Genomic DNA, 26,574 nt, shown 5'->3' on the forward strand with positions numbered 1-26,574 from the left:
AATGCCAGCATATCTATTCTTTGATGGTGAAATATCAAAGATTTGACTTCCTAATTTGAGTACCATATGTGGATGAATGGGTATTATAATAGGGGTAAAATTATAAGTATGTAGTACGTTTATTGATTTTTCTTCAGTGATACATATTAGCTGTTTTGAAAGGTTTTCTTAGAACAGTAAGAGTTAAACAGTCTAACTGAATGCTTTAGGAACACAGGCATACAGCAGGTCAAATCAGTTACAGAAATCAAACTCACAGTTTTGTGCTGAAAACATGCCAATTCCTGACATCATTTATGGCTACATAATTCATTGAACATGGAATTAATAGATCAGGGAAGATGTGTTTTAATTAAACATACCTACCCAGTGCTGAGTGAGAAGTTAGAAAGCAACATGCAAAGAAGCAACACCAGGGGGCAATATGGGAAAAAGTACCAGCCACACTGCCCATAGTGAGGCCTGCTGCCAAACCAGAGAGGACATAATAGGTCTGTGAGTACTGAGCGCTCAAATGAGCACTATCAAATGGAACCAATTAATTCTCTTAAAACCATCAAAACCTCAATCGTGTTCAAGGACATTTAGATAATAAAACACATTTACAACAGAGACAATGTGAGAAAGGATCAAATTCTTTTGGATTAATGAGTTCACATAGCACATGTTAAAAGAGGTACTTTTTGTTTCCGTGACAGAGAGAAACTGTAAAGATGAGATCTTCCTGAGAATTGCTGTTTGTTCCACATCAACTCTAGACTGGTTCATTGCCTGTATTTGACGTTGCGCTACTTCAATAGTTTGGCCCTTTGCTGTAGGGATCCCGCCTCATCATGCTGCCGTAGCACATGGATGGGTGACACACCCCAGGTTGGCCGGGGATGCCGGGGTTACCTCTTTTACCCTCCACTCCGTGCTGACCAGGGGGTCCAGGCTTACCTGGAGGACCTGGTTTACTGTACCCATGGGGACCCATTGGACCTGTGAAGGTAAGAAATAAAAAGTCATGATCATGTCAAAAAAAAATTTCTATGCATTGAGTGACAAAACTGATTCATAGCCAAATTATTTACCAGGAGGCCCGGGTGGCCCTTGGTCTCCAATATCTGTTCGACCAGGACTCCCCTTGTCACCCTTGAAACCTGGGTCTCCTACAAACACAAAGAAGGGCATGTTGCATGATATCTTTAATAACACATGCACACACACAGCATCATGGGTTGTGAGCATACTGATCCATACAACACTGGTCTTACCTTTCACTCCGTCAATCCCAGGATGCCCTGGAAGCCCTGGGTGGCCTGGCTGTCCACCGAGGCCGGGAAGCCCAGGGAGACCCCTGAGGCCCTGGGGCCCGGATGGGCCCGGGGGACCAGGAGAGCCAGACCTAGTGTGGCATTTGGCACAGCTGCTCTGCTGGTTGCTCAGCAACAGCAAAGGCATCTCCGCTAGGATCATACACACAGAAGAGCATTTAGATAAGTGGTGAAAACACAGAAATCGATCATCAATCAGACCCAAACCATACTCACATTGAAGTATCTCTCTGCAAATCTGCCGAATGTGCTCTTCTGACATTTCACTGCCCTTTAATGTAAAAATGTAAAAGTGTTGGTTGGGTTCACCAGTAGATGGCCACCTCAATATGACACTCAATATATATGACTTGATGATAAAAAACTATCAACAGCATAGTAAGTAGTACAATGGGCAGCACACATACAGATCTTCCTCCAGGTCCAGGTGGGCCAGGAGGGCCAGTGTCCCCGCCGTGTCCTCGGGGGCCGGGGGGGCCCACCTGCCCTGGCTGTCCAGACCGGCCCTCTTGACCTCCTTGGCCTCTCTGTCCCGGCTCCCCTGCTGTCCCTTTCTGGCACAAACACAAACCCAGTTTTAGCAGTACACACAATAATACAGGCGGGACGGGGTACACATGACACAGTCAGCCCAACATACCTCTCCTTTCTGTCCCATTGGACCAGTAGAGCCCTGTTAATGAAAATGATTAAAGCTCATTAAAAATGAATGTAACAAGTGGAATACTTGGAAAAACAGTGGGTTCCACTTCCTCATCTATATAAACAGCTGTTCAGGTTTGGCTACTTAACTTCAGTGCTGTGGAACATGGCTGGATTGCCAGATGTATGCCAGTGTTTTGAAATACTTCCCTGTATTTCTTTTCTTTTTAAACTTGAAACTTGCACCACCATTAAAAATTGGATGGATTTTATGGAAATGGATTTTGCTAAAACACATACAGTATAGTTACATAAGATATCTTAGTGAACTATTTGCATCCAGCTTTTCCAAATGTGTTAAATGAAACATTTGCACGAGAGAAGCATATTGCACATATTAGTGTTTTTATCAGTCACACGCTGGTGTCCATGTTTCATGAGTCTTCATCATCAAACAAAGCTGATCAAAAGAAACTCACATGATCCCCTGGCCGACCATGCTCTCCGTTTTCACCTTTCATTCCCTGGTGAGAAAATCATTACATTATCTCATGGCAGCAACATGCAATGAATGTTTCAGAGCTTAGTTTAAATGTATGTATAACATGCTTTTAAAACATGAGGATCAATGCCTTTTTATGGCGAATGACAGTTTAAAATGCAACACAGTGATACAATTCCCATTAGACATGATTACACTTCCTAGTTTCCCCATTTGTAAACCATAGCCGGTTTTGCTTTCATGACTTTGAACTGAGCTGAGGATCCAATTTGATGTAATTGGAGCGTTGGAAGACGGTAGTAAGCCAAACATCCAATTATACTTAGCAGAGGCCAGAATCTACCATTCATGTTTTCCAAAACCATGCAGTACTTGATGAGTCAGGTTTTATTTCAACTGAATTCTTGAAATATCTTGATTTCTATGTTAAATGACACAAGGACAAGATCTCCTTCCATGATATAAAAGGTATGCTAGCTACAGTACGTACAGATTGCTTGGACTGCTATTCCATCTATTATTGGACTATTACTGGATTACTTCTTTACAGTTCTGTCAATAAAATTGAGATTTCATAGTATCTGTCTACCTGTGAAACTTATTGAGGCTTCATGTCAATGTATTTTTGTCTCAAATCTTACCTCCTCTCCTCTTTCGCCTTGATTTCCTCTTTGTCCCTGATGAAACACAAGCACATGGATCACACATCTATGCTGCGTGGTAAGACATATAACAGAATAAGTTCAAAATATTTTACCCAGAAGAAAATATTTAAAAAATTGGTCTTTATATTACAATTCACAGTCAAGACTTATACATTTGCATACAAACTCACTGTTTGCATGCTAAAGCTTCTTTTATGCGAAGTTCAACAAACATAAAACTGAAAATGGCACAAAAAACAACTACAGCCTTTGTCTCATCTCATGAACTGACTGAGATGTAACTCTGCCGTTGACATGGTAGTCAAGTCGTTATTATCTATATTTATATATATATATTTATAGGTTAGCTGTGAGACTCCAAGGATAGGAGTTTGTAATTAATACCATTACACATTAGTTATCTCTTTGACTAGACTGGATTAACTCTGACCTGTGCAGTACTGCTAAATTTCACTAAAGACTTATTTGTTTGCAAGAGAATGCAATAGAATAGAATAGAAAATCTGGGAGAAAGTTGACAGTATAAATACCTTGAGGCCCATCAGGCCCGGCATGCCTGGGTGTCCCGGCTGACCTGCTCTGCCTGGTTCACCTGCATTTCCCTGTAATACCATTCAGTTAAACTCCATGCATTAGAAACAAGAGTACACTTCATTTAGATCCTCCATAACTTAAAGGGAAGAATTTCTTGGATGCACAGTAAATATACTCTACATAACAAGCATATTCAATTGCAGCTGTAACGTTTGAGTAAATTATTACAATTATTTAAATTAGAGGTAGACATAATGTCACCTGATTCATATTTGATTAATTAAATGCAAACATACCTTGGGTCCTGGTTTCCCGGATACACCTGGGTCTCCACTTTCACCCTTGCTCCCCTTTATTGAGAAATAAAACATGTCTAGTTATGTTCAAGAACATAATCAATGAAATAACATTCAAACCGCATTATGTCATCCACTGGACTGCAGTTGGTGTTTTCACTTTCTTACCATAATACGTTTTGATTGATGTATGCAACACAGTAAGCATACTTCATGAGGCTTAGTTATACTGTAGCTTGACGTTTAGCTGTGTCTAGTCGTATGCTTTCTTTTCCAGTTGAACATGCTCCAGTAATTGCAGTTTGAAGCCCGGCCATAAAATCAAAGCATCGCCTGCATGTCCATAAACTAGTATTTCACTCTTGTGCCATTTACCAATACACATTGGCTCGTTAACGGCAGATCAGCTAATGAAAAGTGATTGGGAGACAGAGCGTCCAGACCAGACAAGCCCAGACTGCTTACATTTCCACTAAAATTCCACTGACGAAAGCAGAAGGGCTGGATCATCTCTTAATTTAGCATCGTCGGTATGGCCAAGAGATCGTTAGTTGTGCTTAAGCTTCTTTTATAATAGTGCAGAAAACACTGACCAAACAAAACAGGCCATGCAATGCTGACCCAAGCAGTTGTTGATGCATTTCAGTATACTCTTCGGTTAGAAAAACTTAGATTACAAACTACAGCATTGCAAATACAGATTGCAAGCCATAAGTAATAACACTGTACAATACACTACCTTTTTGTTTCAGTTGCACCATACACCAGTTGTATGATATAGACTGTTATACCTGCCTAGGAGGACCTGGAGGTCATGTGCTGTTAAGATCAGTATTTCCTGTGTTTTTGGTAGCCATTACCTCTGACTTTTCTAACAGGCATGAATGATCAGCGTTACCTTGGGTCCAGTTGATCCTGTTGAACCAGGTGCTCCAGGTAAACCCATCTCACCCTGCAGGGGTGAGAGGAAATGTTCTTGGTAACTCTTCAACTATTAACATTTGAGCAGTAGATGGTTAAAATGAACTTATTTATAAATGGCCTACTGTAACAGTAATTAACTTACGGATGGTCCAGTTGATCCTTTGAAGCCCCTTGGTCCGGGCAAACCAGCTTCCCCCTTAGATTAGAATCATTTCAGCAAACATTATTGTAGGACGCAAAATGATTTGCAAATCTTGACCACAGTTTTCATCATTATTAGTTTCTCATGTACATAACCTTTAGTGTTATACCTTAACATAATCATAAAGACCTGAATCTTTCTCAGATGTGCAATTGCAGGTGAAAATAGGCATGGGAATTATAGACAAAGATGTTGTTATCAAGACAGGAGCTCACCTTTAGTCCATTCAGGCCTGCTATTCCAGGCAAGCCAGGCATGCCCTAGGAGCCAGGAAACAGAGACAATCATATTGCACTGTAGATCACCACTGCATCAAAGAATGCCACTTCCTATTTATCCAACATTGCAGAATTTAAGCACACTCATGTTTTTCTTACCATATCCTCATCCTAGGAAGGTGAAGTTTGTAAAAAAAAAAAAAATCATGTATCTAAATGTGTTTAGTCAATAAATATGCTATGTTTATGCAAAACAAACTAAACAAGGACTACTGCACCTAGTAGTAACAATATGCAAAATATACATTTATCATTCAGACCATGTGTGTACGGCTCATGAGGTTTCTCATTTTCTAATATTTATACAGTCCCAGGGCAGTATATATTTCCGTATGTTTGGCATGGTCTATTGTAAGCACAAAAAAAAAGCTGTCAAAGGTTCAGAAGATACAGTAGAAATAGCATCTTTAAATAAAAACATATGTTTTCAAATGCAATGGCTCTGAATTGATTCTAAAAACTGCCTGAAGGGAGAGAGGGTTCCAATTCACTTCCGGTCACAGTGGTGGGATAATAACTTCATTGTGCTGGTGACGATGCTTGCCAAATGCTTAATGGAAGCAACTGATTGCACATTGTTGATTGTTGGGGTGGTGGAGCAGCACCTCAAGCTTATTAAGAAATGTCTACCAAAATGTTACAAGTCCCAGTGAAGGATAAGCTTCACTTCATAGAGTGAAGAAAAGTGGTTTTGGGCTATTTTGGGTGCAAATTCCTCATAGACATAGGCAAATCTAATAACTCCCCAAAACAATAACATTAATAATAATGTTTGCTGAAGACAAACTAAGTCGCTGCTGAAGGCCTCCATGTGTTGTGCAGCCCTTTGTTAAAAGTATATCACATTGTCCGCTACTACAGTATTACTGTTTAATGTTTCATCGCCATATCAAAATGGATGATCTTTGGATGGACCATATGTCCTACATGTTGGGCAGTGCACAGAATATTTTATTTGCTGGTAAAATGAATAATACAAAAAGTAGTTAATGTTTAAAATGCACCTAGGAAAAAGCATGGAAGTAAATGTTCATTTATAAATGAACACTTTAATATATTGACATTTTATGAGGTTGAGCACATCCAGCAAAACTACCTTGGAGAGCCTTTTTTTTTTAAGATAAATGGGTGCAGATGTTTGGGCAGTTGGCTCAGAGCTTTGAGTAACATGGAAGCATGCAGGATGGATACGACAGACAGACAGACAGACAGACAGACAGACAGACAGACAGATCTCCCCCACTCAGCCTATGGGTCAAAAAGTCGCTCTACAGGGGCATATACAGTAAATTGCTGACTTGATCTTGTTTTGACTCGAGAAGGTACAGTACTAATCCTGCCTGCTTGAGTACATTGCTCTCTCTATTGTTCTGGTGGAAAAAAATGGCTTACAGCCTTGTGGAGCAACTGACTCATCTTTTGTAGACCCATCACAAAGCTTTTGGGCAACGCTCATATTCATGATCAGCGGGGTGGCTGCCCAGTTGAAACACTTTCTTCCTAAAACAAATTCACCGTCACCAGTACACCACAACATTCAATCAGTAACTTGCACTGCCTTAGATTACAGCCTAAGCCTGCTAGTTACATAACAGGGTTATCCTAAGATGAACTGGAGGGGAAATACCCCTAATTTCCTGGCTGTCAGAAATACTCTCATGCCTGTTACTGCTTAAACACACTTCATTGTTACAACAGTAAAACATAATGCATGCAAATCTGTGTCATCTATCAAGTCACATCTTGAAACACCTTTTACAGACAAGCTTTTGTATCATTTGCTTTTTCTTACTTTATTCTTGTATTTGCCTATTCTATTCTTCTGTAACTGTAATTCTATTCTCTCGTAATTCTGTATCTCTGTAATTCATGTCTAGCATTTTCTTTCTTCGTCTTATGGGTTTGTATTTTTTATTGTTTTATTTTCTGTGAAGCACTGTAACATTCTGAAGTGCCATACATATAAAGTTAACAGTATCATCCTTTTCTTGCGTTTAATTCAGGGTAATTGATATGTAAATAGAAGTATACTTTTGTCCTATTGCAAAATTCTGTGCAGATATTTGTGCAAATATTTATAATATTTGGTATATGCATTATATATAACACATATAACATATATCACTTATACAATTAAACTCAAAATGTAGATAAAGCCTTGACATAGTAGCCCAGCTTGAGATGCAAGGTGATAGCAAAAACACAAGCAATCTACAAAAAGCGAAACATGGTGAATGAGTATGTGTTTGTGACTCACAGGATGGCCTTCCCTTCCATCAAGACCAGGGATGCCACTTGCACCAGCTTCTCCCTTAACACATTAGAGAGAAAAACAACTGGTGAAAAGACAGCTGATATTTGAGCATTATGTTGAATTGGATGCGTCTTCTGGCACACAGAGTTACAAGCATCAAAAACGGTATGCTGTATGCTATATGAGTATCAGTACTCAGCATCAACTCTGTATCTAGTCCAGTCTGAAACAAGCAGTGGACATACTGTATATAGCAGGAAAGTGCAGGGACCATTTTGAGAGCTTGGAGCCAGAGGGGCGTAAGTGGGTTTTGGCAAACTTTACATGAGTGCCACAAACAAAAGTGGACGTGAAGTGGAAGTTTGATAAACGGTTGTAATTATATTTTGAAAATGATAATGACATCATATTAATACACAAATAGAGATACTCACACTACCAAATAGCTCTCCTCAAGAGCCCAGAATGACAGTTATACCCTTCAGGCCCCAAGACCTCAATTTCATACATGCAGTTAGTAATTTTTGAATTTTGAACATGAAATGCTGGATTTATTATGTACCTAGAAGGTGGAAAAACTGCTCTTATATTTACAAACACTGTCAGAGAAAGCTTGGAAACATATATCAGAGATAGAAAAAAAGACAAGAGGGGACAATAATGCTCCAAGTCTACATTTCCATGGTTGCCAAACATCAACAGCAAACCTTATGAGAACAGAAGTATTTTGAGAATGTACATGCCAAGCCAAGCTCATGCTTCTATTATTCCTCTAATCCCTGAGTGAGCTTTGCAACATACTGTTAGTCATAACAAACAGACCTTTTGACCAGGTCTCCCTTGAATCCCCTCTTTTCCATCTCTTCCGGTTAAGCCCTAGAATGAGAGAAAATGCTTTTATAGACTGTATATATAATGGTAAATAAGTTCAACATATGATTCTGAATTTTGTATACATACTGGCTCTCCTGGATATCCTGGTGGCCCAGGGGGTCCTATGCTTCCTTTTTCTCCCTGAAATTACCATGCGATCCAGTTTAAATGATTATATCTCTTGCCTCATGTTCAGTAACTACGCTATTTACTAGCCATTAATGATAATTTCCTGACACCCTTACCACTTGGCCATCTTTTCCCGGTAACCCCGGCCTTCCTTGGGATCCATCTGAGCCCTGGGAACAGTCAAAAAGATTTGTAATCATGAGACAGCAATTTACACTTGTGATGACAATTTACAATCCCGGTAATTCAATACAGGCGAGTTAGAATCCTGCGACTAATCTGAAAATACCGTCCATGCTTGTAATATATAAGGTAAAACGCTCACAACAGGTCTCCTTTACTCAGCTCCGGAGATACAACTTGAACACTGTGGGACAAGAGCACTTCACAGACCCAGATACAATCACAAATGTGCAGCCAATCAGACAGTGAGCTTGATAACTATTTGGACCACAACATTGGCTTTATATGCATATCATTTTGAATGTGAAAAGACAATGATCTTAAATTGCAAATAGTGCCTCTCAATTTGAGCCTAATCGGATGGACAGTAAAAGAACAAGAGTCCTTTGTGTTCATGGTCCGTCATTTCAGAGTAGTCATTTTTAGTAGTCAATTTGCCAAGGCAAATTGCCCTAATGTGCACAGACAATGGCTATGCATGCATGCTCACTAATATTCCAGTAATATTCAGGACACTCAAGTATTCTGTTATATGCTGGCACATGGAAACAGCAAGATACTGAGACACATAAACATGTTATCCCCTTTGCCGTTGGTTTTCACGGACTGCGCAAGCTCAATTTTGCAGTGGGTAAAATTATGTAGTCAAAACATGGCAGTAAGCCTTGGCAACTCCACGTCTTCTCAAAGTGAAGATGAAACTGAATTGTGTCCTTCTATCATGGCAGGCATTAATATTTTCTGTTTTTTGGATGACACGTGGCATTGCAATAGCAATTTATGTAAGGTAATAAAATGTGAGCCGCTGGCAACTCAGATCATGGTGGAAAGTCCTAAAGAGATCATATTATGCAGCCATAAATCAAAATCATATATGTGGTTTAGATCCAGCATCTTTCAGTGAGGTTAAATCATTGTTCAGGAGAACAGAAACAGAAGTTAAGTTTTTTGTGGGTACATAAAACCCTTCGCGTGAGGGTCAATAACACAAACAAACAGCCTATTCCGAATAAGACAATAATGATCATGAGCCAGTATCCTGAACGCTGTGCACATGTAAGGATAGCCACTTGGTGCGTAGTGGCTAACACCCTTTCTTCCTCTCCTCTCCTTGACACATGCACTCCTGACTCAATACAGCAGACATCTCATATTTCTGTTGTCTAGAAGATCCAGCCAGGAAAATTAGACTACACCCTTGGGTGGTCTTTCATTATGGGAAAGATCTGGAAAGGTAGATGTAAATCTGTTTGTGTCCAAAGAAAACACCCGCTGTTCTCTATTATTCTCTCTGCAAGATGAGGACGCACTACTAGGAACAGTTTCCCCCACTCCAGTCCTCAAGGACCCCCCGTCCTGCAAGTTTTGTTATATCTTGACTCTTGCACACCTGATCCAATTAAGGGCTTAATACTGATTGGTTGAGCAGTAGAAACAGATCTACCTGCACATTGCTAGCATGAAAATGTGTTGCCATTAATTAGAAAAGGTGTGCAAGAGTAAAGCTGGAACAAAAACTTGCAAGACAGGGGGTCCTTAGGGACTGGGTTGGGAAACACTGCACACCCAAGTCTACTTTCATTTCCACTAGTGGAGCTGATTCAGTCCATGCTGGAGAGGGGGCACCAAGAGAGGCTGAATATTCAAGTTCAAGTAGCTCCCTGCTGGCCCAAGAAACCTCGGTTCCCAGAGATAATTGCTGTGCTGCATGCACGCCTCCCGGTGTGCAAAGACCTGTTGAACCAGGCACAGGGAGAAATTTGGTTACCTTGGCCAGAGCTTTGGATGGAACCTTTTCACTTGGCCCCTGAGAGGAATAATTTAAAGGTAAAATGGCTATTGGCTTGGGTTTGAATTGCGGGGGAGCCAGGTGCCAGGTTCAGCTGTGCTTCTTTCATATTGTTTCATATACTTAAAAAAAAAAAAAAAAAAAGGGGTCAGTGGTCAATTTGTTGATGCAGATGTGCTGTTTTGATCTGTGTGTTGGTTGGTGTTTGGTTGGTGGGGTCATTGATTGTGTTGAGCAACATGGCGTGCATTTGACCATTGGTGTGAGGTCAGAAATATTGACCTTTTCCTTGTTACATTATCCAGCAGGTATTGCAGTATCAGCTGCTACACAGTCATATGCTTAGCTCTAATTGTTTGCTGACACAATATGCTATCTGAACTTGTGAGTGGGCTGTTGGAGCGAGAAGGGCTGCTGTCCCATTTACCAATTGTTTTTGAAACCAATAGAGATTTTAGAAATGATTGGGTAATGTTGAGAACTAGGGATAATCCTATGGGGTAATTCTTTTGAGATCTAAATTGGGTTTGTGTCTAACTGCTTACCCTGGATTATGGCACAAGGGAGTGTTACATCACATTCTGTGTGTTGGGAAAATGCACATGGCTGAGAACCGGAATATGCTTCTCCAAGTGTCCCTCCTGGGTAAAAGTGAACTGAACCTTGTTACGGATGCCTTTTCTCCTCTTCCCTTTTTTTGTGAGAGAAAAAAAGTGATAAAGTGTTGCTTTGTTTCCTGTGTACCATTTGTGTATGCCTATGGCATGTCACTAGGCTTTCTGGCCATGTAATCAGAAAATCCAGCAAAGCAACTGCAAATCCAACCAAGGGCAAGCCGTCATCTAAGGCTGTCTCAATGGATTTTGGAAGCTCTTAGCCTAGAACGTGAAAGATGTTGAGCTGCCAGGTAGCATTTTGGTCCATTTACATACCTTCTTGGACACAATTTAAAGTCACAATCTTGCTTCCTTATTTTGATGTATTTTCTGTACAGGATACTGGGACAGGACATAACATTGGGATCATTAAAAAGTGTAAACCTATGAGTTTAGTGGGATATCAGTTAAGGCGAGAAAGGCAGTTTTATTTGATGGAAGGGGCGGTGATTGTTCAAAAATCTGTAATGGTATCATTGGTTGGAATGTTTATTTACACCTGCTGGTTCACAATGAGGTAATCACTAAAGACACACTGTATCTATAGCATATTCAGCGTAATGGGATTTTGATATAAAGATAAAATAAAAATAAATGTTTTGTAATTTTTTGGCCATTTAACAAGGTGAAAAAGTCATTTTTCATTTCATTCTGACTTTAAGGACATATTGGAGCAGGTGGTCTGCGCTGCAACAAAATGGGTCTCACTGCATTATGAGATTTTACTCGGAACTAACGGTCCCCAGTGTGGCACACATTGTCCTTTCTGTGGGGTCTCCAGGGGTGTAATCTTTTGTTCTCTGTCTGATTGAAGTCCTACCTCCTGAACTCACTGAGCAGGAATGATAGGTTGTGAATATAACCCCAGTTCCCTTAAGGAGGGGAAGAAGGTAAAACTGGGGAGTCTCTGGTGACAAAAGCCCTCTGGTGATAAACGGAAAGCACTTATTAGCCCTGCAGGTGTGATTGTGTGGCCTTCATACTGGGTGTGCAAAGTGCTCTTGTCCCACAATGTACAAGTTGTACCTTGTTTCCTTGCTTTAGGGGACTGGTTTTATATTCATAAAACCTAAGTAACATAAAGTTACTAGGTTGAGACAGTCTGGTGTGTCTACAGTAGGAATTTCCTACTCCATTTCCATTTTGTCTCATAAAAGAAGATTTACTTGTACAATTTAATGTGGGTTTCATGCAATTTAACTGTCACTAATTTCTATGGAAATCGTTCTCTTTCTCGGTCAAGGCATTCATCCACTACAAACCGACTCATTTTCTGTGCCTAGCTCACCAACACTATTCAATAACCAAAAAAAGACTCTGAAAGACCATCAGTGGCATACACATTTTAACAAAGACACTATATTATTGAGCAGAAATGCAGTTGCCTTATTTGAATAATTAATATCACCACCTTTTCACCTGCTTGGCCAAGTGGTCCTGGTAATCCAGGCATACCCCTCTCACCCTGAAAGAACAGACTTGTATTAAGAGACCATGTTTTCAGTGGTCACAAAGTAACAAATTAGTGCTTTAGCATGATAATGAAACTGATTGTGTCAAAAATAACCTTCCTACCGAAACACCAGGCCTCCCTTGCTCCCCCTTGTACCCATTTGCCCCACGTGGCCCCTAACAGAAGGAACATGGAAAGCAGCTTTGAGTTGTCTACATTGAATATTCATCAGTGATTTTAAGGTAAGGTAGATACTTAATAATAGCTGTACCTCTGTTCCTGGTGGACCCGGCAGTCCTGAATTCCCTCTAATGCCAGGGATTCCCTTAAATTTTAAAAAGACGAGAGGTTAAGAGATATGCACTTGCTTAAAAATATTAATCCCTTCAACTCTTTGTACATCTTTGTCAGTGTAATTATAGGGTGTAGGATGGACTCTGCTTCAGAGTTTGTGAGCATGGTGTAGAACATGTGGTTCACTTTTAGATGGTTTTGGTTTTGGATCAGTTCCTCCGATGCCAATGCTGCCACCATAAGTAAAACCAGAGATGACGCTGTCACTGACTTTTTTCCCTCTAATTTGCCCACTGGCAAACACAGTAAAATTACACAAAGAGAAAATCACTGAATGTGCACTGAATGTATTTTTACTTGCAGTGGCAGGAGAGTGATGATTGATTTTATTCTTTTCATTCTATTGTTTTATTCTCTGTAACATGGAGCTGGATTTGAATGCAATCTATAAGTGACATATGCAGCAGTCCTTACCACACAGAATTAAAATGTAGAAGTGTTAGTGTTTCCTGAGATGAGCCGTTGTGGATATGCTGTGGCAGTGTTGCTGGTGGTTATGTATGTTTGTATATTGAACTATGTAGTACTCACAGGCTTACCATCAGCACCAGTAGGTCCAGGTTGACCAGGTTTGCCGATGTTTCCTTCTTCTCCCTAAAGGGAATGAAATAAAGTAAAAAATGTGTCTCTAAAAGAAAATGTTTGTAAACCATTGTTAATCATGCAAGGACTCCAAGGACAGCGTAAATTAATTCATCATTTAAAAACATTCCTGGTAAGAACATGCTCTCTCAGGCATAGAGTGTTGATTTAATTAATCCATAAGCCATGCTGAGCAAGCTTAATTTACCTAATACAAGATGCTCTGAATTTTGAGCACTATGTGTGGTTATAAAGAACATCTGTAGACCAGCAATGCTCTCAGCATTTTGGATCTATTTCTAAATGTAGTAAAAGCATAGCATTGACCTTATAAACACAAACATGCCTGCAACCATGTAATGTTTTATCTCATAAAGAGTTTAGTTGCTAAGGTACTTTGTAAAGGCTTTCACTACTGGGCATGTTGCCATTATTTGGTTGATACCCTGTAATCAATAAAGAGGGACATAGGTTTTATTCCCGGTTTCAGTAAATTTCCATTGAAACCTCTATCTGTCTTAGGCTGCAGTCTGCTTTGCTTCAAGCAAACAGCACAGTACTACAGGATCAACAGGACTAACTGAGCCTTACTCACAATGGCAAGCCCCAATTTGCCTTGCTGTACAAAAGAGGCTATCTATCGCATCCACAATTTGCATGTACTTTTGTGTAGTAAGCAGAGTTTAGCAGGCAAATGTCCATTTTTGGGCTGGAAAAAAGACAAAAGTGCTAAAACCTCCAGAACATACTGTTTCTGGCAGCAAAAAAAATGTTTATAGGCTGTACAGGCTGTAATTAGATTTGACCTACTGGTGAGGAGCAACCTCAAACTCATCACACAATAATAATCAGAGTCAGAAAAACAGCAGTGTTTAGGGAATTTAGCAGGACCTCTGCTCAAGGCTAAGCTCTGGGTCTGTCTCCCAACTGTCTTTGTCGTTCCTGAGCTGATACACATATTAGTGAAATCATCATCTTCTAAGATTAAATTATTTTCCTCTCCTTCACTATCAACAAACGATCCACTGTTTAAAGTAAATATTTAACCAATTGTCCTAACACTGAAGAGCTATGGAGGGAGAGGCAGAGCTCTGGGTTGAACCAGGGACAAACTGTGTGTGTGTGTGTGTGTGTGTGTGTGTGTGTGTGTGTGTTGCTTGTCACATAGTTTTCAGTGGCACAACCTTATTAACAAGATGTTGTTATATACAACATCAAAACAAGAAAACTATTGTGCTTGAACTTTGGTAGTAAGCCATTGCAAACATCATTAAATGAAGAGATCACAGGCTTTAATGACTGACCTTCAAGCCTGGAAGTCCAGGGGGTCCAGGAGGGCAAGCACAGGGTTCTTCAGTTGGCTCAGTGTAATCAGGACTGTTGGAGCACTGTAATGAACCAAAATGAAGCATTTATAGGTAATAGGCAAGACTAGACATGGTGTGCACATGGTATGCACATGGTGTGCAAAGCTCTGCTCTAGCCAAGAGACCTATGAAGAACACACTCATCTGCTATAGGCTACACAGAGCATAAATCATTTCCTTCCTGTCATAAAGTGCAATCATATTGCTCCCATGGTATTTCTGTTGCTCATATGTAACTTTCACAAAATGTATCCTGAAATTCAAGGCACAAAGGCTGCATATACATGTAGATACTATCCGTAAAAGGATAAATTAATTGTTTATATGGCCGATGACTTCACTGCAGAGTTGCATTAAAATCATATAAGTGGTGTGCATGGAAAAGTAACCCGTGTGAGTGTGCTAAGCTGGCTAACACAGTTGGCAGTCAGGCTCAGAAGAGGCTGGTGATTGGCTGAACGCTGAGGGGCGGGACAAGCCTGAACTGCGCCCCATGAATACTGCAGTTACAGTATTGTTGCAGTTATCATCATCATACCATCTTTTTTTTTAAGTCTTTTTAAGGAATTTGTCATTGTCTTCAATTATGAAAGCAGAACTGAACCATTTTTGACAATGCAAATATTGCCTCCTGTGTTCAAAATGAAACTGTAGGTTACTTTGAAAATGAGCAAAGCCACCAGCTAATATTTATACTGCAAGCTAAATATCTTTTTGTCCTGGAAAAAACATGGTGTGAGATTATGCCATAAAGGCACCTGGTTACCCCTTCTCAAATGGAAATTTATGACAGAACTTTCATTTCATTTCATTGTAAATAAAGCATTGGAAGGCAGAGAGAAAGAGGAAAAGCAGGAGGACTTGACATATATTTGTATTTTTGGGCTTCATCTTGTCTCTTCCGATATTTATATCCAGCAGCCTTGCATTACAAGCAGTAATTTGGCAGTGGCTTTGTGGTTAAAGTAATAGCCAAGCCAACACAACAATGGGCCACTGCTTCACAAACAGACTTAGAGCCAGGGGACAATAAAATAATACTGAGTGCAATATGTTTGAAGCTGCGCCATGGGTCCTCCTCCACCATATTATATTATGCATAAACAGATGTTACATACAAGAAATTCATAAAAGGTGTGGAGTTAATTGATGATGAAACAATATTGTTGTGTCGCGCATTTCAGTACAAAAAGATCACCTTTTGTTTCTTGTGGATTGATTGAAAAACAACAAGGTCTTGTACTTACAACTCCAGGTATTTCACAGGCAGTCTCTCGGTTATTCTGCTCAGGGTCACAGTAGATGCGGAGTTTCTGAATCTCAAACTGATTAAAATCACAAATGAACAAATTTTGGTTAAATTTATAAAAAAAAAACAACAACAACAAGAGCTGTTCAAAACATTAATTCAAAACAAGCTAAACAAACATACAAATGGTGCTTTGGGGCTAATTTTGCAATGTTTAGTTCAGTTTTCTCAGCGTTCTCCCACTAATGAATTGAAATTGCTATTGCATTACTGCCAAAATAAAGGAAACCTCAAGATAAGTGTTTTCATAGGGCATTGAGCAACCACAAATTGCCAACAACAGCTCCAGTATCTGGAAGTCTTCTGGAAGGATGTGACTCCATTCTTCCATGAGAAATCCTTTAGTTGGTGTTTTGTTAATGTTGGTGGTACTTGTTATCTGAGATCCAGCTCAAGCTTGTTCTCCTCAGGGATCGAGTGGATCTACACCATGCCAGGAAAATGCACCCCATAAGTTTTCAATATACTTTATGTTCCTCATTTCCTTTATTTTAGCAGTTACCTGTATTTGTGTTGAGAAGAGTATCAGGGCCTGGGTGGTTCACGCTAATCTAATGTCATTTGAATTGCCATTATGGCCCGTTCTGGTTTTACAGGTCAAATTAAAATCTGTTCCCCATTAAGAGTGTGATTACATGTTCATCCAGAGATGATTTACCTACATGAACACCTTCCTTTGTGTTCTGGCAAATTGTGGGAAAATGCATGTTCTCTAAAACAATGGATCAGCGGACACAATAATGTTGACTATCAAATTGTGGTTCATTTTAATATCCACAGCTATAATGTGTCAACATAATCGTTGGCATAGGAAAAGTGAAAGCAATGAAGTCTCAAAAAAGACTTTGATTGACTATGATTTTTAAAACCAACAGAGGTTTTCTGTGCAGACCCTCTCCACTGAGGGTCTGGATTGGGCATTCCTATGGAATGTAATGTTGTAAATGAATAGACCAGAATTATTTTAAATTGTATTTATGATGATTGTATTTATGATATTCTAGGATATATCTATGATATATCCATAGTTATTTGCACGAGGCACTAAATATGACCACATCATTTCTTTTTACTTCATTTTATTCTGTTTCTATGACTACCATTATGGTCAAAACTGCAACAATGCCCAAACTGTGTAATGGAGTTCATGTGTGTCTAAGGTGTTTTAAATGGTTATTTATACTATTGTTTCATAATCTAATAAAAGGTGTTACATCATAGTAATAGCTAGAATAAAATGCTGTATTGTGCAGAAAACAGTGAGGCTTGCAGTTTTCCTTCTTTACTCTCAGTTTATCATTGCATAAAAATGTTGTATTTAAGTTGTAGTGAGGAATTTGCATCAACGTACAAGAAACTACACACTATATAGCTACTTTAAAGCAAATTACAACACAGCATAATTATGATTTATTACATATTCAGCACTTCTGGCACAGTAAGTACTACCAGAGACAAATAAAACAAAGATTAATAAGACCTAGTGGACAAAAATGTGCATTTTTCCAAGGATTTATTATCCACTGTGCTAGGCACACTTCTGAGACAACAGTAGTAAACTGTGTGATGCTGACATCCCTGTGTTCAAGAAATATGTCAGTACTGAAGCGAAACTACGCGTTAAATAAGTTGTGCCCTGATTCAATAGTTAAGTTGAATTGTTAAATGAATGAACCAAGCAACTTTCTATTTCTGGAAATAGGGTTGTTGATGTTGATAAACTTACTGGTACAGTTGTTTCTTTTTTGACATATTTTCCAACTTGGGTTTTTCCATTGATGAAAATACCGACAGGTGGTTCCAAGGGTAGAGTTTCAATTTCTAGGTCATCAACATATAGAGTAACATCCTCTTCAGTGACCAGCAGTCGTAGCTGGTGCCATTTCTCATCAAACAGTTTCTTTTTTCATAAAAAGAAGAATGGGAAATTGTCATTAACACAACGGCACACCATGGCAATATGCTGATACAGAGATAAAGAAAAAACAAAACAGTCTGGCTAAAATAAAAAGGAAAAAGCGGGTGGGGTGAGGGAAGTTGGGATAAGTGTTCTAAAGCCAGGGAGTATCGCAACTAAAAGCCAAATCCCCCACAGTTTATAATTTGCAGTGGAACGACTCCATGGAGATGTCACTGACTGAGTGGAGGGAGTGTGTAGTGCTGCAGTTGGTGTTCAGGGAGTAGGAGGAACTAACGACTGGGATAGTTTAATAGGTGTGAACAACGCACACTGGTGATGGTTCAAGATTATAAATCATAGATTGAGAATATTCTGGAATATTAGCTTCTCAACTAGTTTTCCTGATCATATGTTATAAAGTTTGGGCCAGATGAGTATGACACCAAATTTCTGGGTTACAGTATGCAGAACCCAGATTGAGGGATGGGGTCCATGTGACCTAATGTTGTGGAAGCATTTTAGGGCCATTATGGTCATGGAAACTATTGATCAACTCCCACAAGTCTTTTTTTCCTAGAAAAACTGCATTTTATATACTCAAAGCAGCTTTTAGTAAACTACAGTGGAAATGGTCTGTTCTATCTGCCTAAAACACTAGTAAACAAGTTTAATTACAGACAAGGGCTGGGGCATAGTATTCAGAACATTTCAAACTCTCTTTATTTAATAAGTTGATTGACAAGGCCTCTGATTTGTGTATTTTGGGGTCTAAAAGGCCTAAATTAGCTACATCTGTAATAGTCATAATTTCCCAGGCCTTTGGAATCTGACATTAACAAATACTAAACAAAGCTTCACCTTGTTGGAACAAAGATATTTGTGATGACAAGGTGCCACTGCAAGCTGATGCAAGTCATGAGCATTTAATCACAGACCTAATTAATGTATACACCTGCAAGAATCTATTGACAGTAAGACATTTTCAAAGTAACAGTGCAGCATCTCCTTTTGGCCAAATATTATATGGTATTAATTTACCCTTGCTGTCTTCTGTGAGAAAATAGCCGTTTGAGTGCCACTGGGTGAGTTACTGGTCGTGGTGAACATGACAGTGTGGTCAAATCCATTTAGAGTCACCGCCATTTGAGGTTTCTCGTCCTGCGTCTGTATTCTCCACAGGTCCCACTCTTCCATGTCCATAGATCCCTTATACTTCAGGGTGGCCACAAAAACATAAGATGGAGGCAGGCCATCAGGGAATAAGGACCTTAAGGACCAAGTATAAAAGGAGTCAACTTTGAATACATTGATGATGATGTAGAAAAAATTAAATATATTGACGATTACCTTGTAGTTTCACTCAGGTCAACACGAGATGTCACTTCGTAGGCCTTAGTGCCATAAAATGACCCCTGTGTCTTCTTTGCTTTTTTGGCCATGTTCAAATGCAACAGAATATCAAAGCCCTTCTCATCCCGGGAATCTACAGGGATTCTTGATGGACAAACAGTCTCTGCAAAGAACCAGAAATAGACAGACAAACAGAGTAAGAGAGAGAGAGAGAGAGAGAGAGACAGAGAGAGAGAGAGAGAGAGAGAGAGAGAGAGACAGACAGACAGACAGACAGACAGACAGACAGACAGACAGACAGAGAGAGAGAGAGAGAGAAGGGAATGGCAAACAGAGTGGTATGAGAGAGAGAGAGAGCTACCACCGATATGTCATGACAATAATGTTTGACCTTTGAAAGTTGTAGAGTAAGAGTTTTCCTTATTGTTGTTTGCTTTCACATAGCAACCCTTGTTTTCTTTACAAGTCTGCATGGATTTTGCTTTGGGAAATATGTGTTTTACATTTCAGTCAACAAGGCTATAACCATGATTATTGAATTGCTGTTGTTATGTCGCCACTAAACGCCATGCTCATACAATTCAGACTTAAAAAGTATAGCTTCACCTCAGCTCAATGGGGGGGGGGCTTATTGTCAACTACAACTTTAGATCTACAGCTTTGTCCTGCACTGCTAAATACCAAACTTATCAACTAAATCCAGTGCAGCTTGTAATACCACAAGTGTGAAAAGCACAAGAAAACATTCAGCCTCAGACGTTGATCAAAAAGATTCTTACCTTCACACAATTTCTGTCGTATGACCTCACGGATCTTGGAAATAGCTTTGTAGTCCTCAACAGAGAACACATAAGTTGAAGATGGCCTGTTTGCAATGTCCCTCAGCTCGGCCTCTTCTGTCTCTGACCCAACACCAATTGCAAACAGAATTACTCCTTTTTTCCTTGCTGCCTCTGCTGCTTTCAAAACCTCATCTTGAGACTTCCCATCTGTAAGGACAACAGCAATTCTGGCAATGCCTTTTGGGCCACGCTCAGACAGGCCGAACAGTTTGTCTGTAGCAAACTTAATGGCTGTCCCTGTCCTTGTGTTTCCCCCCATGTACTCAATGGATTCCATTGCTCTGATGAGATCCTTGTTGGAGTTGTACTTCCCCAGAGGTATTTGTAAGACGGGATCATCGCTGTACTGGACAACTCCAACCTGGGTAAACTTCTGTCCAATATTGAAGCTTGTGGTTATGTTGACAAGCCAACGTTTTACTATTTCAAAATTGACATCCTCGACACTCCATGAGCCATCTAGAATAAAGACCAAATCACATGGTGCAGTCCTACAACCTGAAGGAGACACAAGATACAGCCAAATTACCGGTGTGAAATAATGGTTTCAAATATGGAAAAGAACCATTGTTCTTGCTCATATGTAGTATTCTCAAGAATCATAAAGAGTTTGGGTGGAATACATAATGACAGAATGTTGTATTAAAGAAAATGCTATTACAGTACATGTACTCGCCTTTGCTAGTTGTATGTATTTGAAAGTAAACGTAAAGTAAAAGTAATGTATGAACAACAAGCATAAACAAAGTGTCAGAAAATGAAGACAGAAGCACTCTTACTTCTTAAGTCTTCATCTTGTGCTGTACTAAACAAATGGAGGAGCATGAAGCACAGACATTGTAAGACACAATGCATGGATCTTGTTTTGTAACCCATTATGCAGCAGTACCAAGTTCCAATTGTGCACCTACAGGGAAAGGGAAACACATGCTTTGTATTGCAGTGAAAACGAAAGGACAATGCAAGCATTTGTGACATGTAGGCCCTATGCTGTTCTTGCCTTGACAGGAGTTAACACCTCAGACTGTTGTTAAGCATTATTGAGATATTTGGTCGCAGTTTGGCTTTGAGTGTATCCATAGGCTTTGAGTGTAAAGCCCACAACACGATGGAAACTGCCCTTGGTTGTGCATCGTCCTGCATCAGTAGATATAGAGATAGTCTTTGGTGCATCTGTTCATCGACATTTAAGAACTGTGACACGCAGTGGGAGACAGACCAGAGATATTCCCACAACATCCGGACGGAGGAGGGATGTCGACTATGTGATCTGGCTCTGCAAATCACAAATCAAAAGATCAGGCACAGGGAGTCTTGTTAAACTTAGCAAATATGCTTTCTTGGCACCCTCTGTTGGACCTGGTTGTGCTGTCTCTTTTGATGATCCCTTAAAGTTCACCCAATGAGTGTAGGAGTGTGCATGACTGTGGATATAAGGTGGGACAGCAGACAGTTTGTGGCTAAAAGCACATTCCAAGTATTCAATTAAGGATTCAGTGCACTGAGATTGTTAGGATTGTTTTTCTAAGATTTGGTTAATTTTAATGTTACTGGTTATTGGTGGTTTTGTGAGTTCATATCCTGGTTGATGTCTCTGGCATTTATTCATATGCAGATTTCTTGTTTTACACCAGGAAACTGATGGAAACTGATCGATATATTGCAGGTTTTGGGTGCATAAGGAAAGGGTCAGAGTCAGAATCTGTCTATCTTAATATGAAAGTGGACACACCTTGGTTTACATTTTTCATCACCTGAAGTGTGCATCTTAAAGGAGGCTCCATAGCTCTGTGTGGAACTCCAAGGTTAGAAATTGTACAATGGACAACACACATAAAAAACAACTTGTTGCACCACTGCATGGCACTTATGTCAAGGTCTGAATCAGATCCAAAGTGAATTAGAGGACAAGACAGCGTCAGTATTTATGAACATAAAAATCTCTATCTGAAAGCTACAGTAGGTAGTATAAACTGTCAGTAGGGCCTATACATTTTCAGTAAAAAAATACTGGAGGAGACTTGATCATTTAAGTCCATAAGTTTTGAAGTTATACTGCAAATTGTTTTCCTTAAATTTACCAATACACAGGATGTGATGGAGCAATCTCATGCCATAATCCAAGGGTACAGGACCATCAGACAGGCAGCACTATTCACTAACCACCTAACCTAAATGTTACATGGTTGAGTGTGGGTATGTCATTGGGGTTGTCAAGTGGGCACATCCCATCACAAATATTATGTTGAATTAAGCCTAACCACAGGCACTCACTGGCTCCCACTACTGCTTCAGACATTACCGCTTGCTTCAAGCTCTGCCCACAAATGCCTAATTCACCTAGTACTGTTAAGTTGTACTTTGCTACAAACCCAACCACCGCAGGGCACACTCCAGCTTTCCAACCCCACTGCTCAACCTCCACTGCCATAGAACACCAAAACATTTTCCTTTCATAAGCCTCATCTTCCACATCCTCCCATGGCACGGTGAGCTCCACAAAATACACTATCCGTGTGTATCCTCTGACCACAACACCAAGTCTGGCTTTAAGGTAGGGCTCACTGTTTCCTGTGGGATTATCAGCTGTTTCCTCAAATCTACTGTAATTTGCCAACCTCTGCCTGCCCTTGGCTGGTCTACAATATGCATGCCTGCCCAGAAAAGCTTCACTCCTAGACTTTTCTTTTCTCCCTCACGGTTAAACCAATTGTAATATCGTCCTACCTATCAGCTGATTAAATAATTTCCAACCGATTGCTCTCAGTTGCTACTAATAGACACTTAAGCACCTTGTTATGTCACCAGGTGTATCACAGGATAATTTTACACCCTGACAAAATACTCCAGACAACTTTCTTCCCCTGTACACTTTCCTAATTTATCCACTGACCCTGCTTTGCCTGGGAGACAGCCTCAGTACACCTCACCACTTCCTCCTGCTGATGTATTTGCTCCACAACCATCTTTCTTTTCCGTGACTGACTTGTCCTACTCCTTAACAGATGCCCTGTGCCCAGCCCTAAAGCTTTGTGCCCTTGTTGAACCTGCCCTACAAAATCCCTGTGTCTGAGCCCTGACTGCGCCAGCTGAACTGCTTCTCTTGGATTGCATTTTCACCCTGTTGATACAATCAGCACTGCACTCCAACTCTTAGGTCTTTAGACTGCAGCGTCATCTCCAATCTTACTTTTGTGCATTTGAACTTGTCTGTTAGCGTATATGTAGATCCAAACGCCCTTTCCCATACAAAGCTGGTTGATGGTAAAGTACTCTGAAGCACTGTATTTAAAAAATGGATTTGGTTACAGTAGAACATGAACATTCAATCTTGTCCTAGATGTTAAACGAAAAAGACCCAGCCTGAAATTATATGGTGAACTCCATGAAAAAAAAATCCCACCCCTAGTTTAAGAACACCATCAAGGCAAGAACAACATAGGAAAAGTGCCGGGTTTGCCCTATAACACCAGTTAATGTCAATTACAAAACAATTGCACATCACAGTACATAAATGCATGCAATCTACCAAGTTCAATTCAGTAAAAGGTGACCAATCAGACCATTGCATGTGCTGCAAACAAGATGTAACATCACAGCCTGCAGCATAATGGAGGTTATATCCATGCTCATGAAATTAGAGATGCAATGGAATTTTAAGAACTAGGTAAACCAGTGAAATGCTTGAATGAGTTGTATACATTTGCAGAGATTGATTGTCAACTACAGCAATAGCATTTCTGATCACTCAAGAATCAGCAAGTGAGTTGCATGTGAGTAGACAGCGGACATTTGGTCATATTTCGTTTCTCTGTGGCTGCCCTATGAAATTGTATTTTACATTAGTTTCCAACATGTGAAAGAAAGAAACTGCTGACACTGTGAAAGGAAGCAATCGTAAATGAGGAACAGATATGCTGCATACGAAGCAGGATTTGTGGAAGGAATTTGATAGGAACTGACCATACATGCATAAACCTTGCTGCTTCTGATAGTGACATGTAAAGGTCAACGTGACAGTGGCCAAGATATAACCCTTGGCTTCTTAAGTGTCTTTGTGGCTGTACAGCCAAAGAGGGGTCGCATCTTTAACATGACTAAATTTTTCCACCATGTAAACTCTGAGTTGAAGTAACACAGCTCAACGAGGCGCTAAGCTGCCATGGTTGTGCAGTCCATTTTCTCGGGGATTTTTCCCCGATAGAGTGCTGGAGGAGGTTGTTGGAAAACCCCTCATTGGCAGGGTCCAGTCCGTATGACTTTCCCCTCTACTGACTTTCCCCAAACTGAGTATTTCTACACCTCCGCTCAAGCCACATGGAATTCATTTATAGCGTCAGACAGTGAAATTCCGGCTGTGGACAGTGACCAAACACATGTAGTCATGATGAAGGGAAGCAACCTTTATCCAGGAATAAAAAACTGATTGTCATTTTACGATAAAGTTGTCAAAATGCAACATTACACTTTCCTGTGTAGACTAAATAAAATCTTGCATAACATAGGAATGCACGCAGGATTTTGCAAAACTTAAAAACATAACCAGTGCACTTGTTGAGCAGGTTAGTACCATACTCCATATGGCATTTCTCTACACTACAGCCTAGTCATTGACCTCTGACGTTATAGGGGCAGTGCAGACACTTTATAGCTCCAGGCCTTGGTCATGATGACGGAATGGCAGAACTGTAAGGTTGGTATGCAGGGTATTAAATAATCCCCCTTGAAAACCATCTTTAACACTTTCAGGAAGACATCTTAGCAATGAATTTAACTAAAACATGACATCAAAATCCCTAGGGATTTTGGGTTGAGTATATCTTCTTGTTTGTTGCAATACATAGCAAAATGAATAAGATTTATGCTAGGCCTGGTAGTTTAGGTCCAGCTGGACATGGGATTCAGGAAGCTGTTGAACAGCTGATTCCTCCCATTTCACCAGATAACCTTTTAGTGGTTTAGGATGGGAGAAATTGAGTCATAACACACCATAGATTTTGACCATAATAACAGACCATATGTTTTGCGACTTACAGGTTGCTTCAAATGTCACATTTTCCTCATATAGTAGAAACCATAAAACTATTTACACCTATTTCTTTAGTGTCTCTACTTAGACTTTATAAAATTAGCAACTGCAGACCTTAATAACTACATTTAAAACATCAACTAGTGCATGTTATACTTATCTGTAAATTTGGCAAAACAAAGTTATTCCTTTCCAAAAACAACAACTGCTGTTCAGCGTGTACTGTAACTTTGCCAAGATAGCGGAAAACTGATTGCTGCCAAGTTCTTCAAACAACAAGGGAAAGCTAATATATTATTTCAGTTCTCCATTGAAATCAGTTCCAATAATCAAAACAATAAAATAACGTCTTGTAACTCTTTAACTTATGGGGTCTTATCCGTAGTTGTCCAGCCAGCATGTCCCACTTTTAGATGTTTTATATTTTGTATCCCAATCACAGATTAATTATCCTCCATATACATGCATTTCTCACATCTATAAAAATATATGAATACAATACATGCAACGCTATGGTGTTCATACTGCACTATATGCTTGTACAGATTCAAGCAATGAGAAAGAAAAATCCATTTACGAGTAGTCAAATGGCCAGGAAAAATTCTTGAAATGATTCCATTCATTCTTTGCATGACAGTAGCCAAACAAGGGACTGATAACTGTGCTTAATGTCTTCAATATGCAACTGCTGCAGCACAGGCTCTAGGACACTTCTCTAGAGTAAACTGTGACACAGTGCAAAGCTACTGAGAATCTGAACAAAGTGCTAACATATTACAACACATTGCGCAGCGACAAAAAATAATTGCACTGAAATCACCCCAACAGCTTTATTACTTTGCAATTTTCCACAGCATGTCATACTCTGAATTTGGCTGTCTAATGATTAAGCAAGTACGACAAACTGTATCTTTATGCATGAAAAAACACACCACCCACAACACAACTGCCATGCAACAGCATTTATACAAATTAAGAAATATGTTGCCTTACAAAAATGACACAAAGGAAACAAAAAGTTACCGGTCAGCGTCCAAGCCCTTGTGTGAATTTCCCTTAATCCTTTCATTGAGAGCCACTGATCAATGCTGTTCAGACTCCTGGGTTAAAGAAGCTGTATTTGGGGAGCAGTGCACATGTTTCTC

General features: G+C 39.8%; 1 protein-coding gene across 1 annotated transcript; it reads right to left on the reverse strand.

Annotated features, from left to right (window-relative positions):
* Positions 1 to 10: 10 nt before the first annotated feature.
* On the reverse strand, positions 11 to 26,574 carry col21a1 (collagen, type XXI, alpha 1). Its single transcript, XM_071543701.1, has 29 exons — positions 26,453 to 26,574; positions 21,180 to 21,307; positions 20,338 to 20,898; positions 19,556 to 19,721; positions 19,247 to 19,475; positions 18,035 to 18,208; positions 16,247 to 16,324; positions 14,937 to 15,020; positions 13,582 to 13,644; positions 12,968 to 13,021; positions 12,819 to 12,872; positions 12,655 to 12,708; positions 8,732 to 8,785; positions 8,574 to 8,627; positions 8,436 to 8,489; positions 7,617 to 7,670; positions 5,297 to 5,341; positions 5,022 to 5,075; positions 4,854 to 4,907; positions 3,956 to 4,009; positions 3,656 to 3,727; positions 3,102 to 3,137; positions 2,438 to 2,482; positions 1,957 to 1,989; positions 1,724 to 1,870; positions 1,533 to 1,587; positions 1,257 to 1,448; positions 1,074 to 1,151; positions 11 to 981 (listed from the first exon to the last, which is right to left on the reverse strand). Exons 2-29 carry the CDS (start codon positions 21,274 to 21,276, stop codon positions 794 to 796), a joined length of 2,883 nt encoding a protein of 960 aa, XP_071399802.1. The 5' UTR covers positions 21,277 to 21,307; positions 26,453 to 26,574; the 3' UTR covers positions 11 to 793.

The sequence above is a fragment of the Centroberyx affinis genome, unplaced genomic scaffold (assembly GCF_046629955.1).
Source record: "Centroberyx affinis isolate AG114_WGS23_722 - 3 ecotype Tasmania unplaced genomic scaffold, CSIRO-AGI_Caff_v1 ptg000240l_1, whole genome shotgun sequence".
Classification (NCBI taxonomy): domain Eukaryota; kingdom Metazoa; phylum Chordata; class Actinopteri; order Beryciformes; family Berycidae; genus Centroberyx; species Centroberyx affinis.

Excerpts from the sequence above, each read along its gene's own strand:
- col21a1 (XM_071543701.1), bottom strand. The coding sequence starts at position 21,276 with ATGGGTTACAAAACAAGATCCATGCATTGTGTCTTACAATGTCTGTGC. Across the intron at positions 3,138-3,655 it reads CGGGCCTGATGGGCCTCAAG|GGACAAAGAGGAAATCAAGG; the intron begins GTATTTATACTG and ends GTGTTTCATCAG. Across the intron at positions 2,483-3,101 it reads AAGGCGAAAGAGGAGAGGAG|GGAATGAAAGGTGAAAACGG; the intron begins GTAAGATTTGAG and ends TTTTCTCACCAG.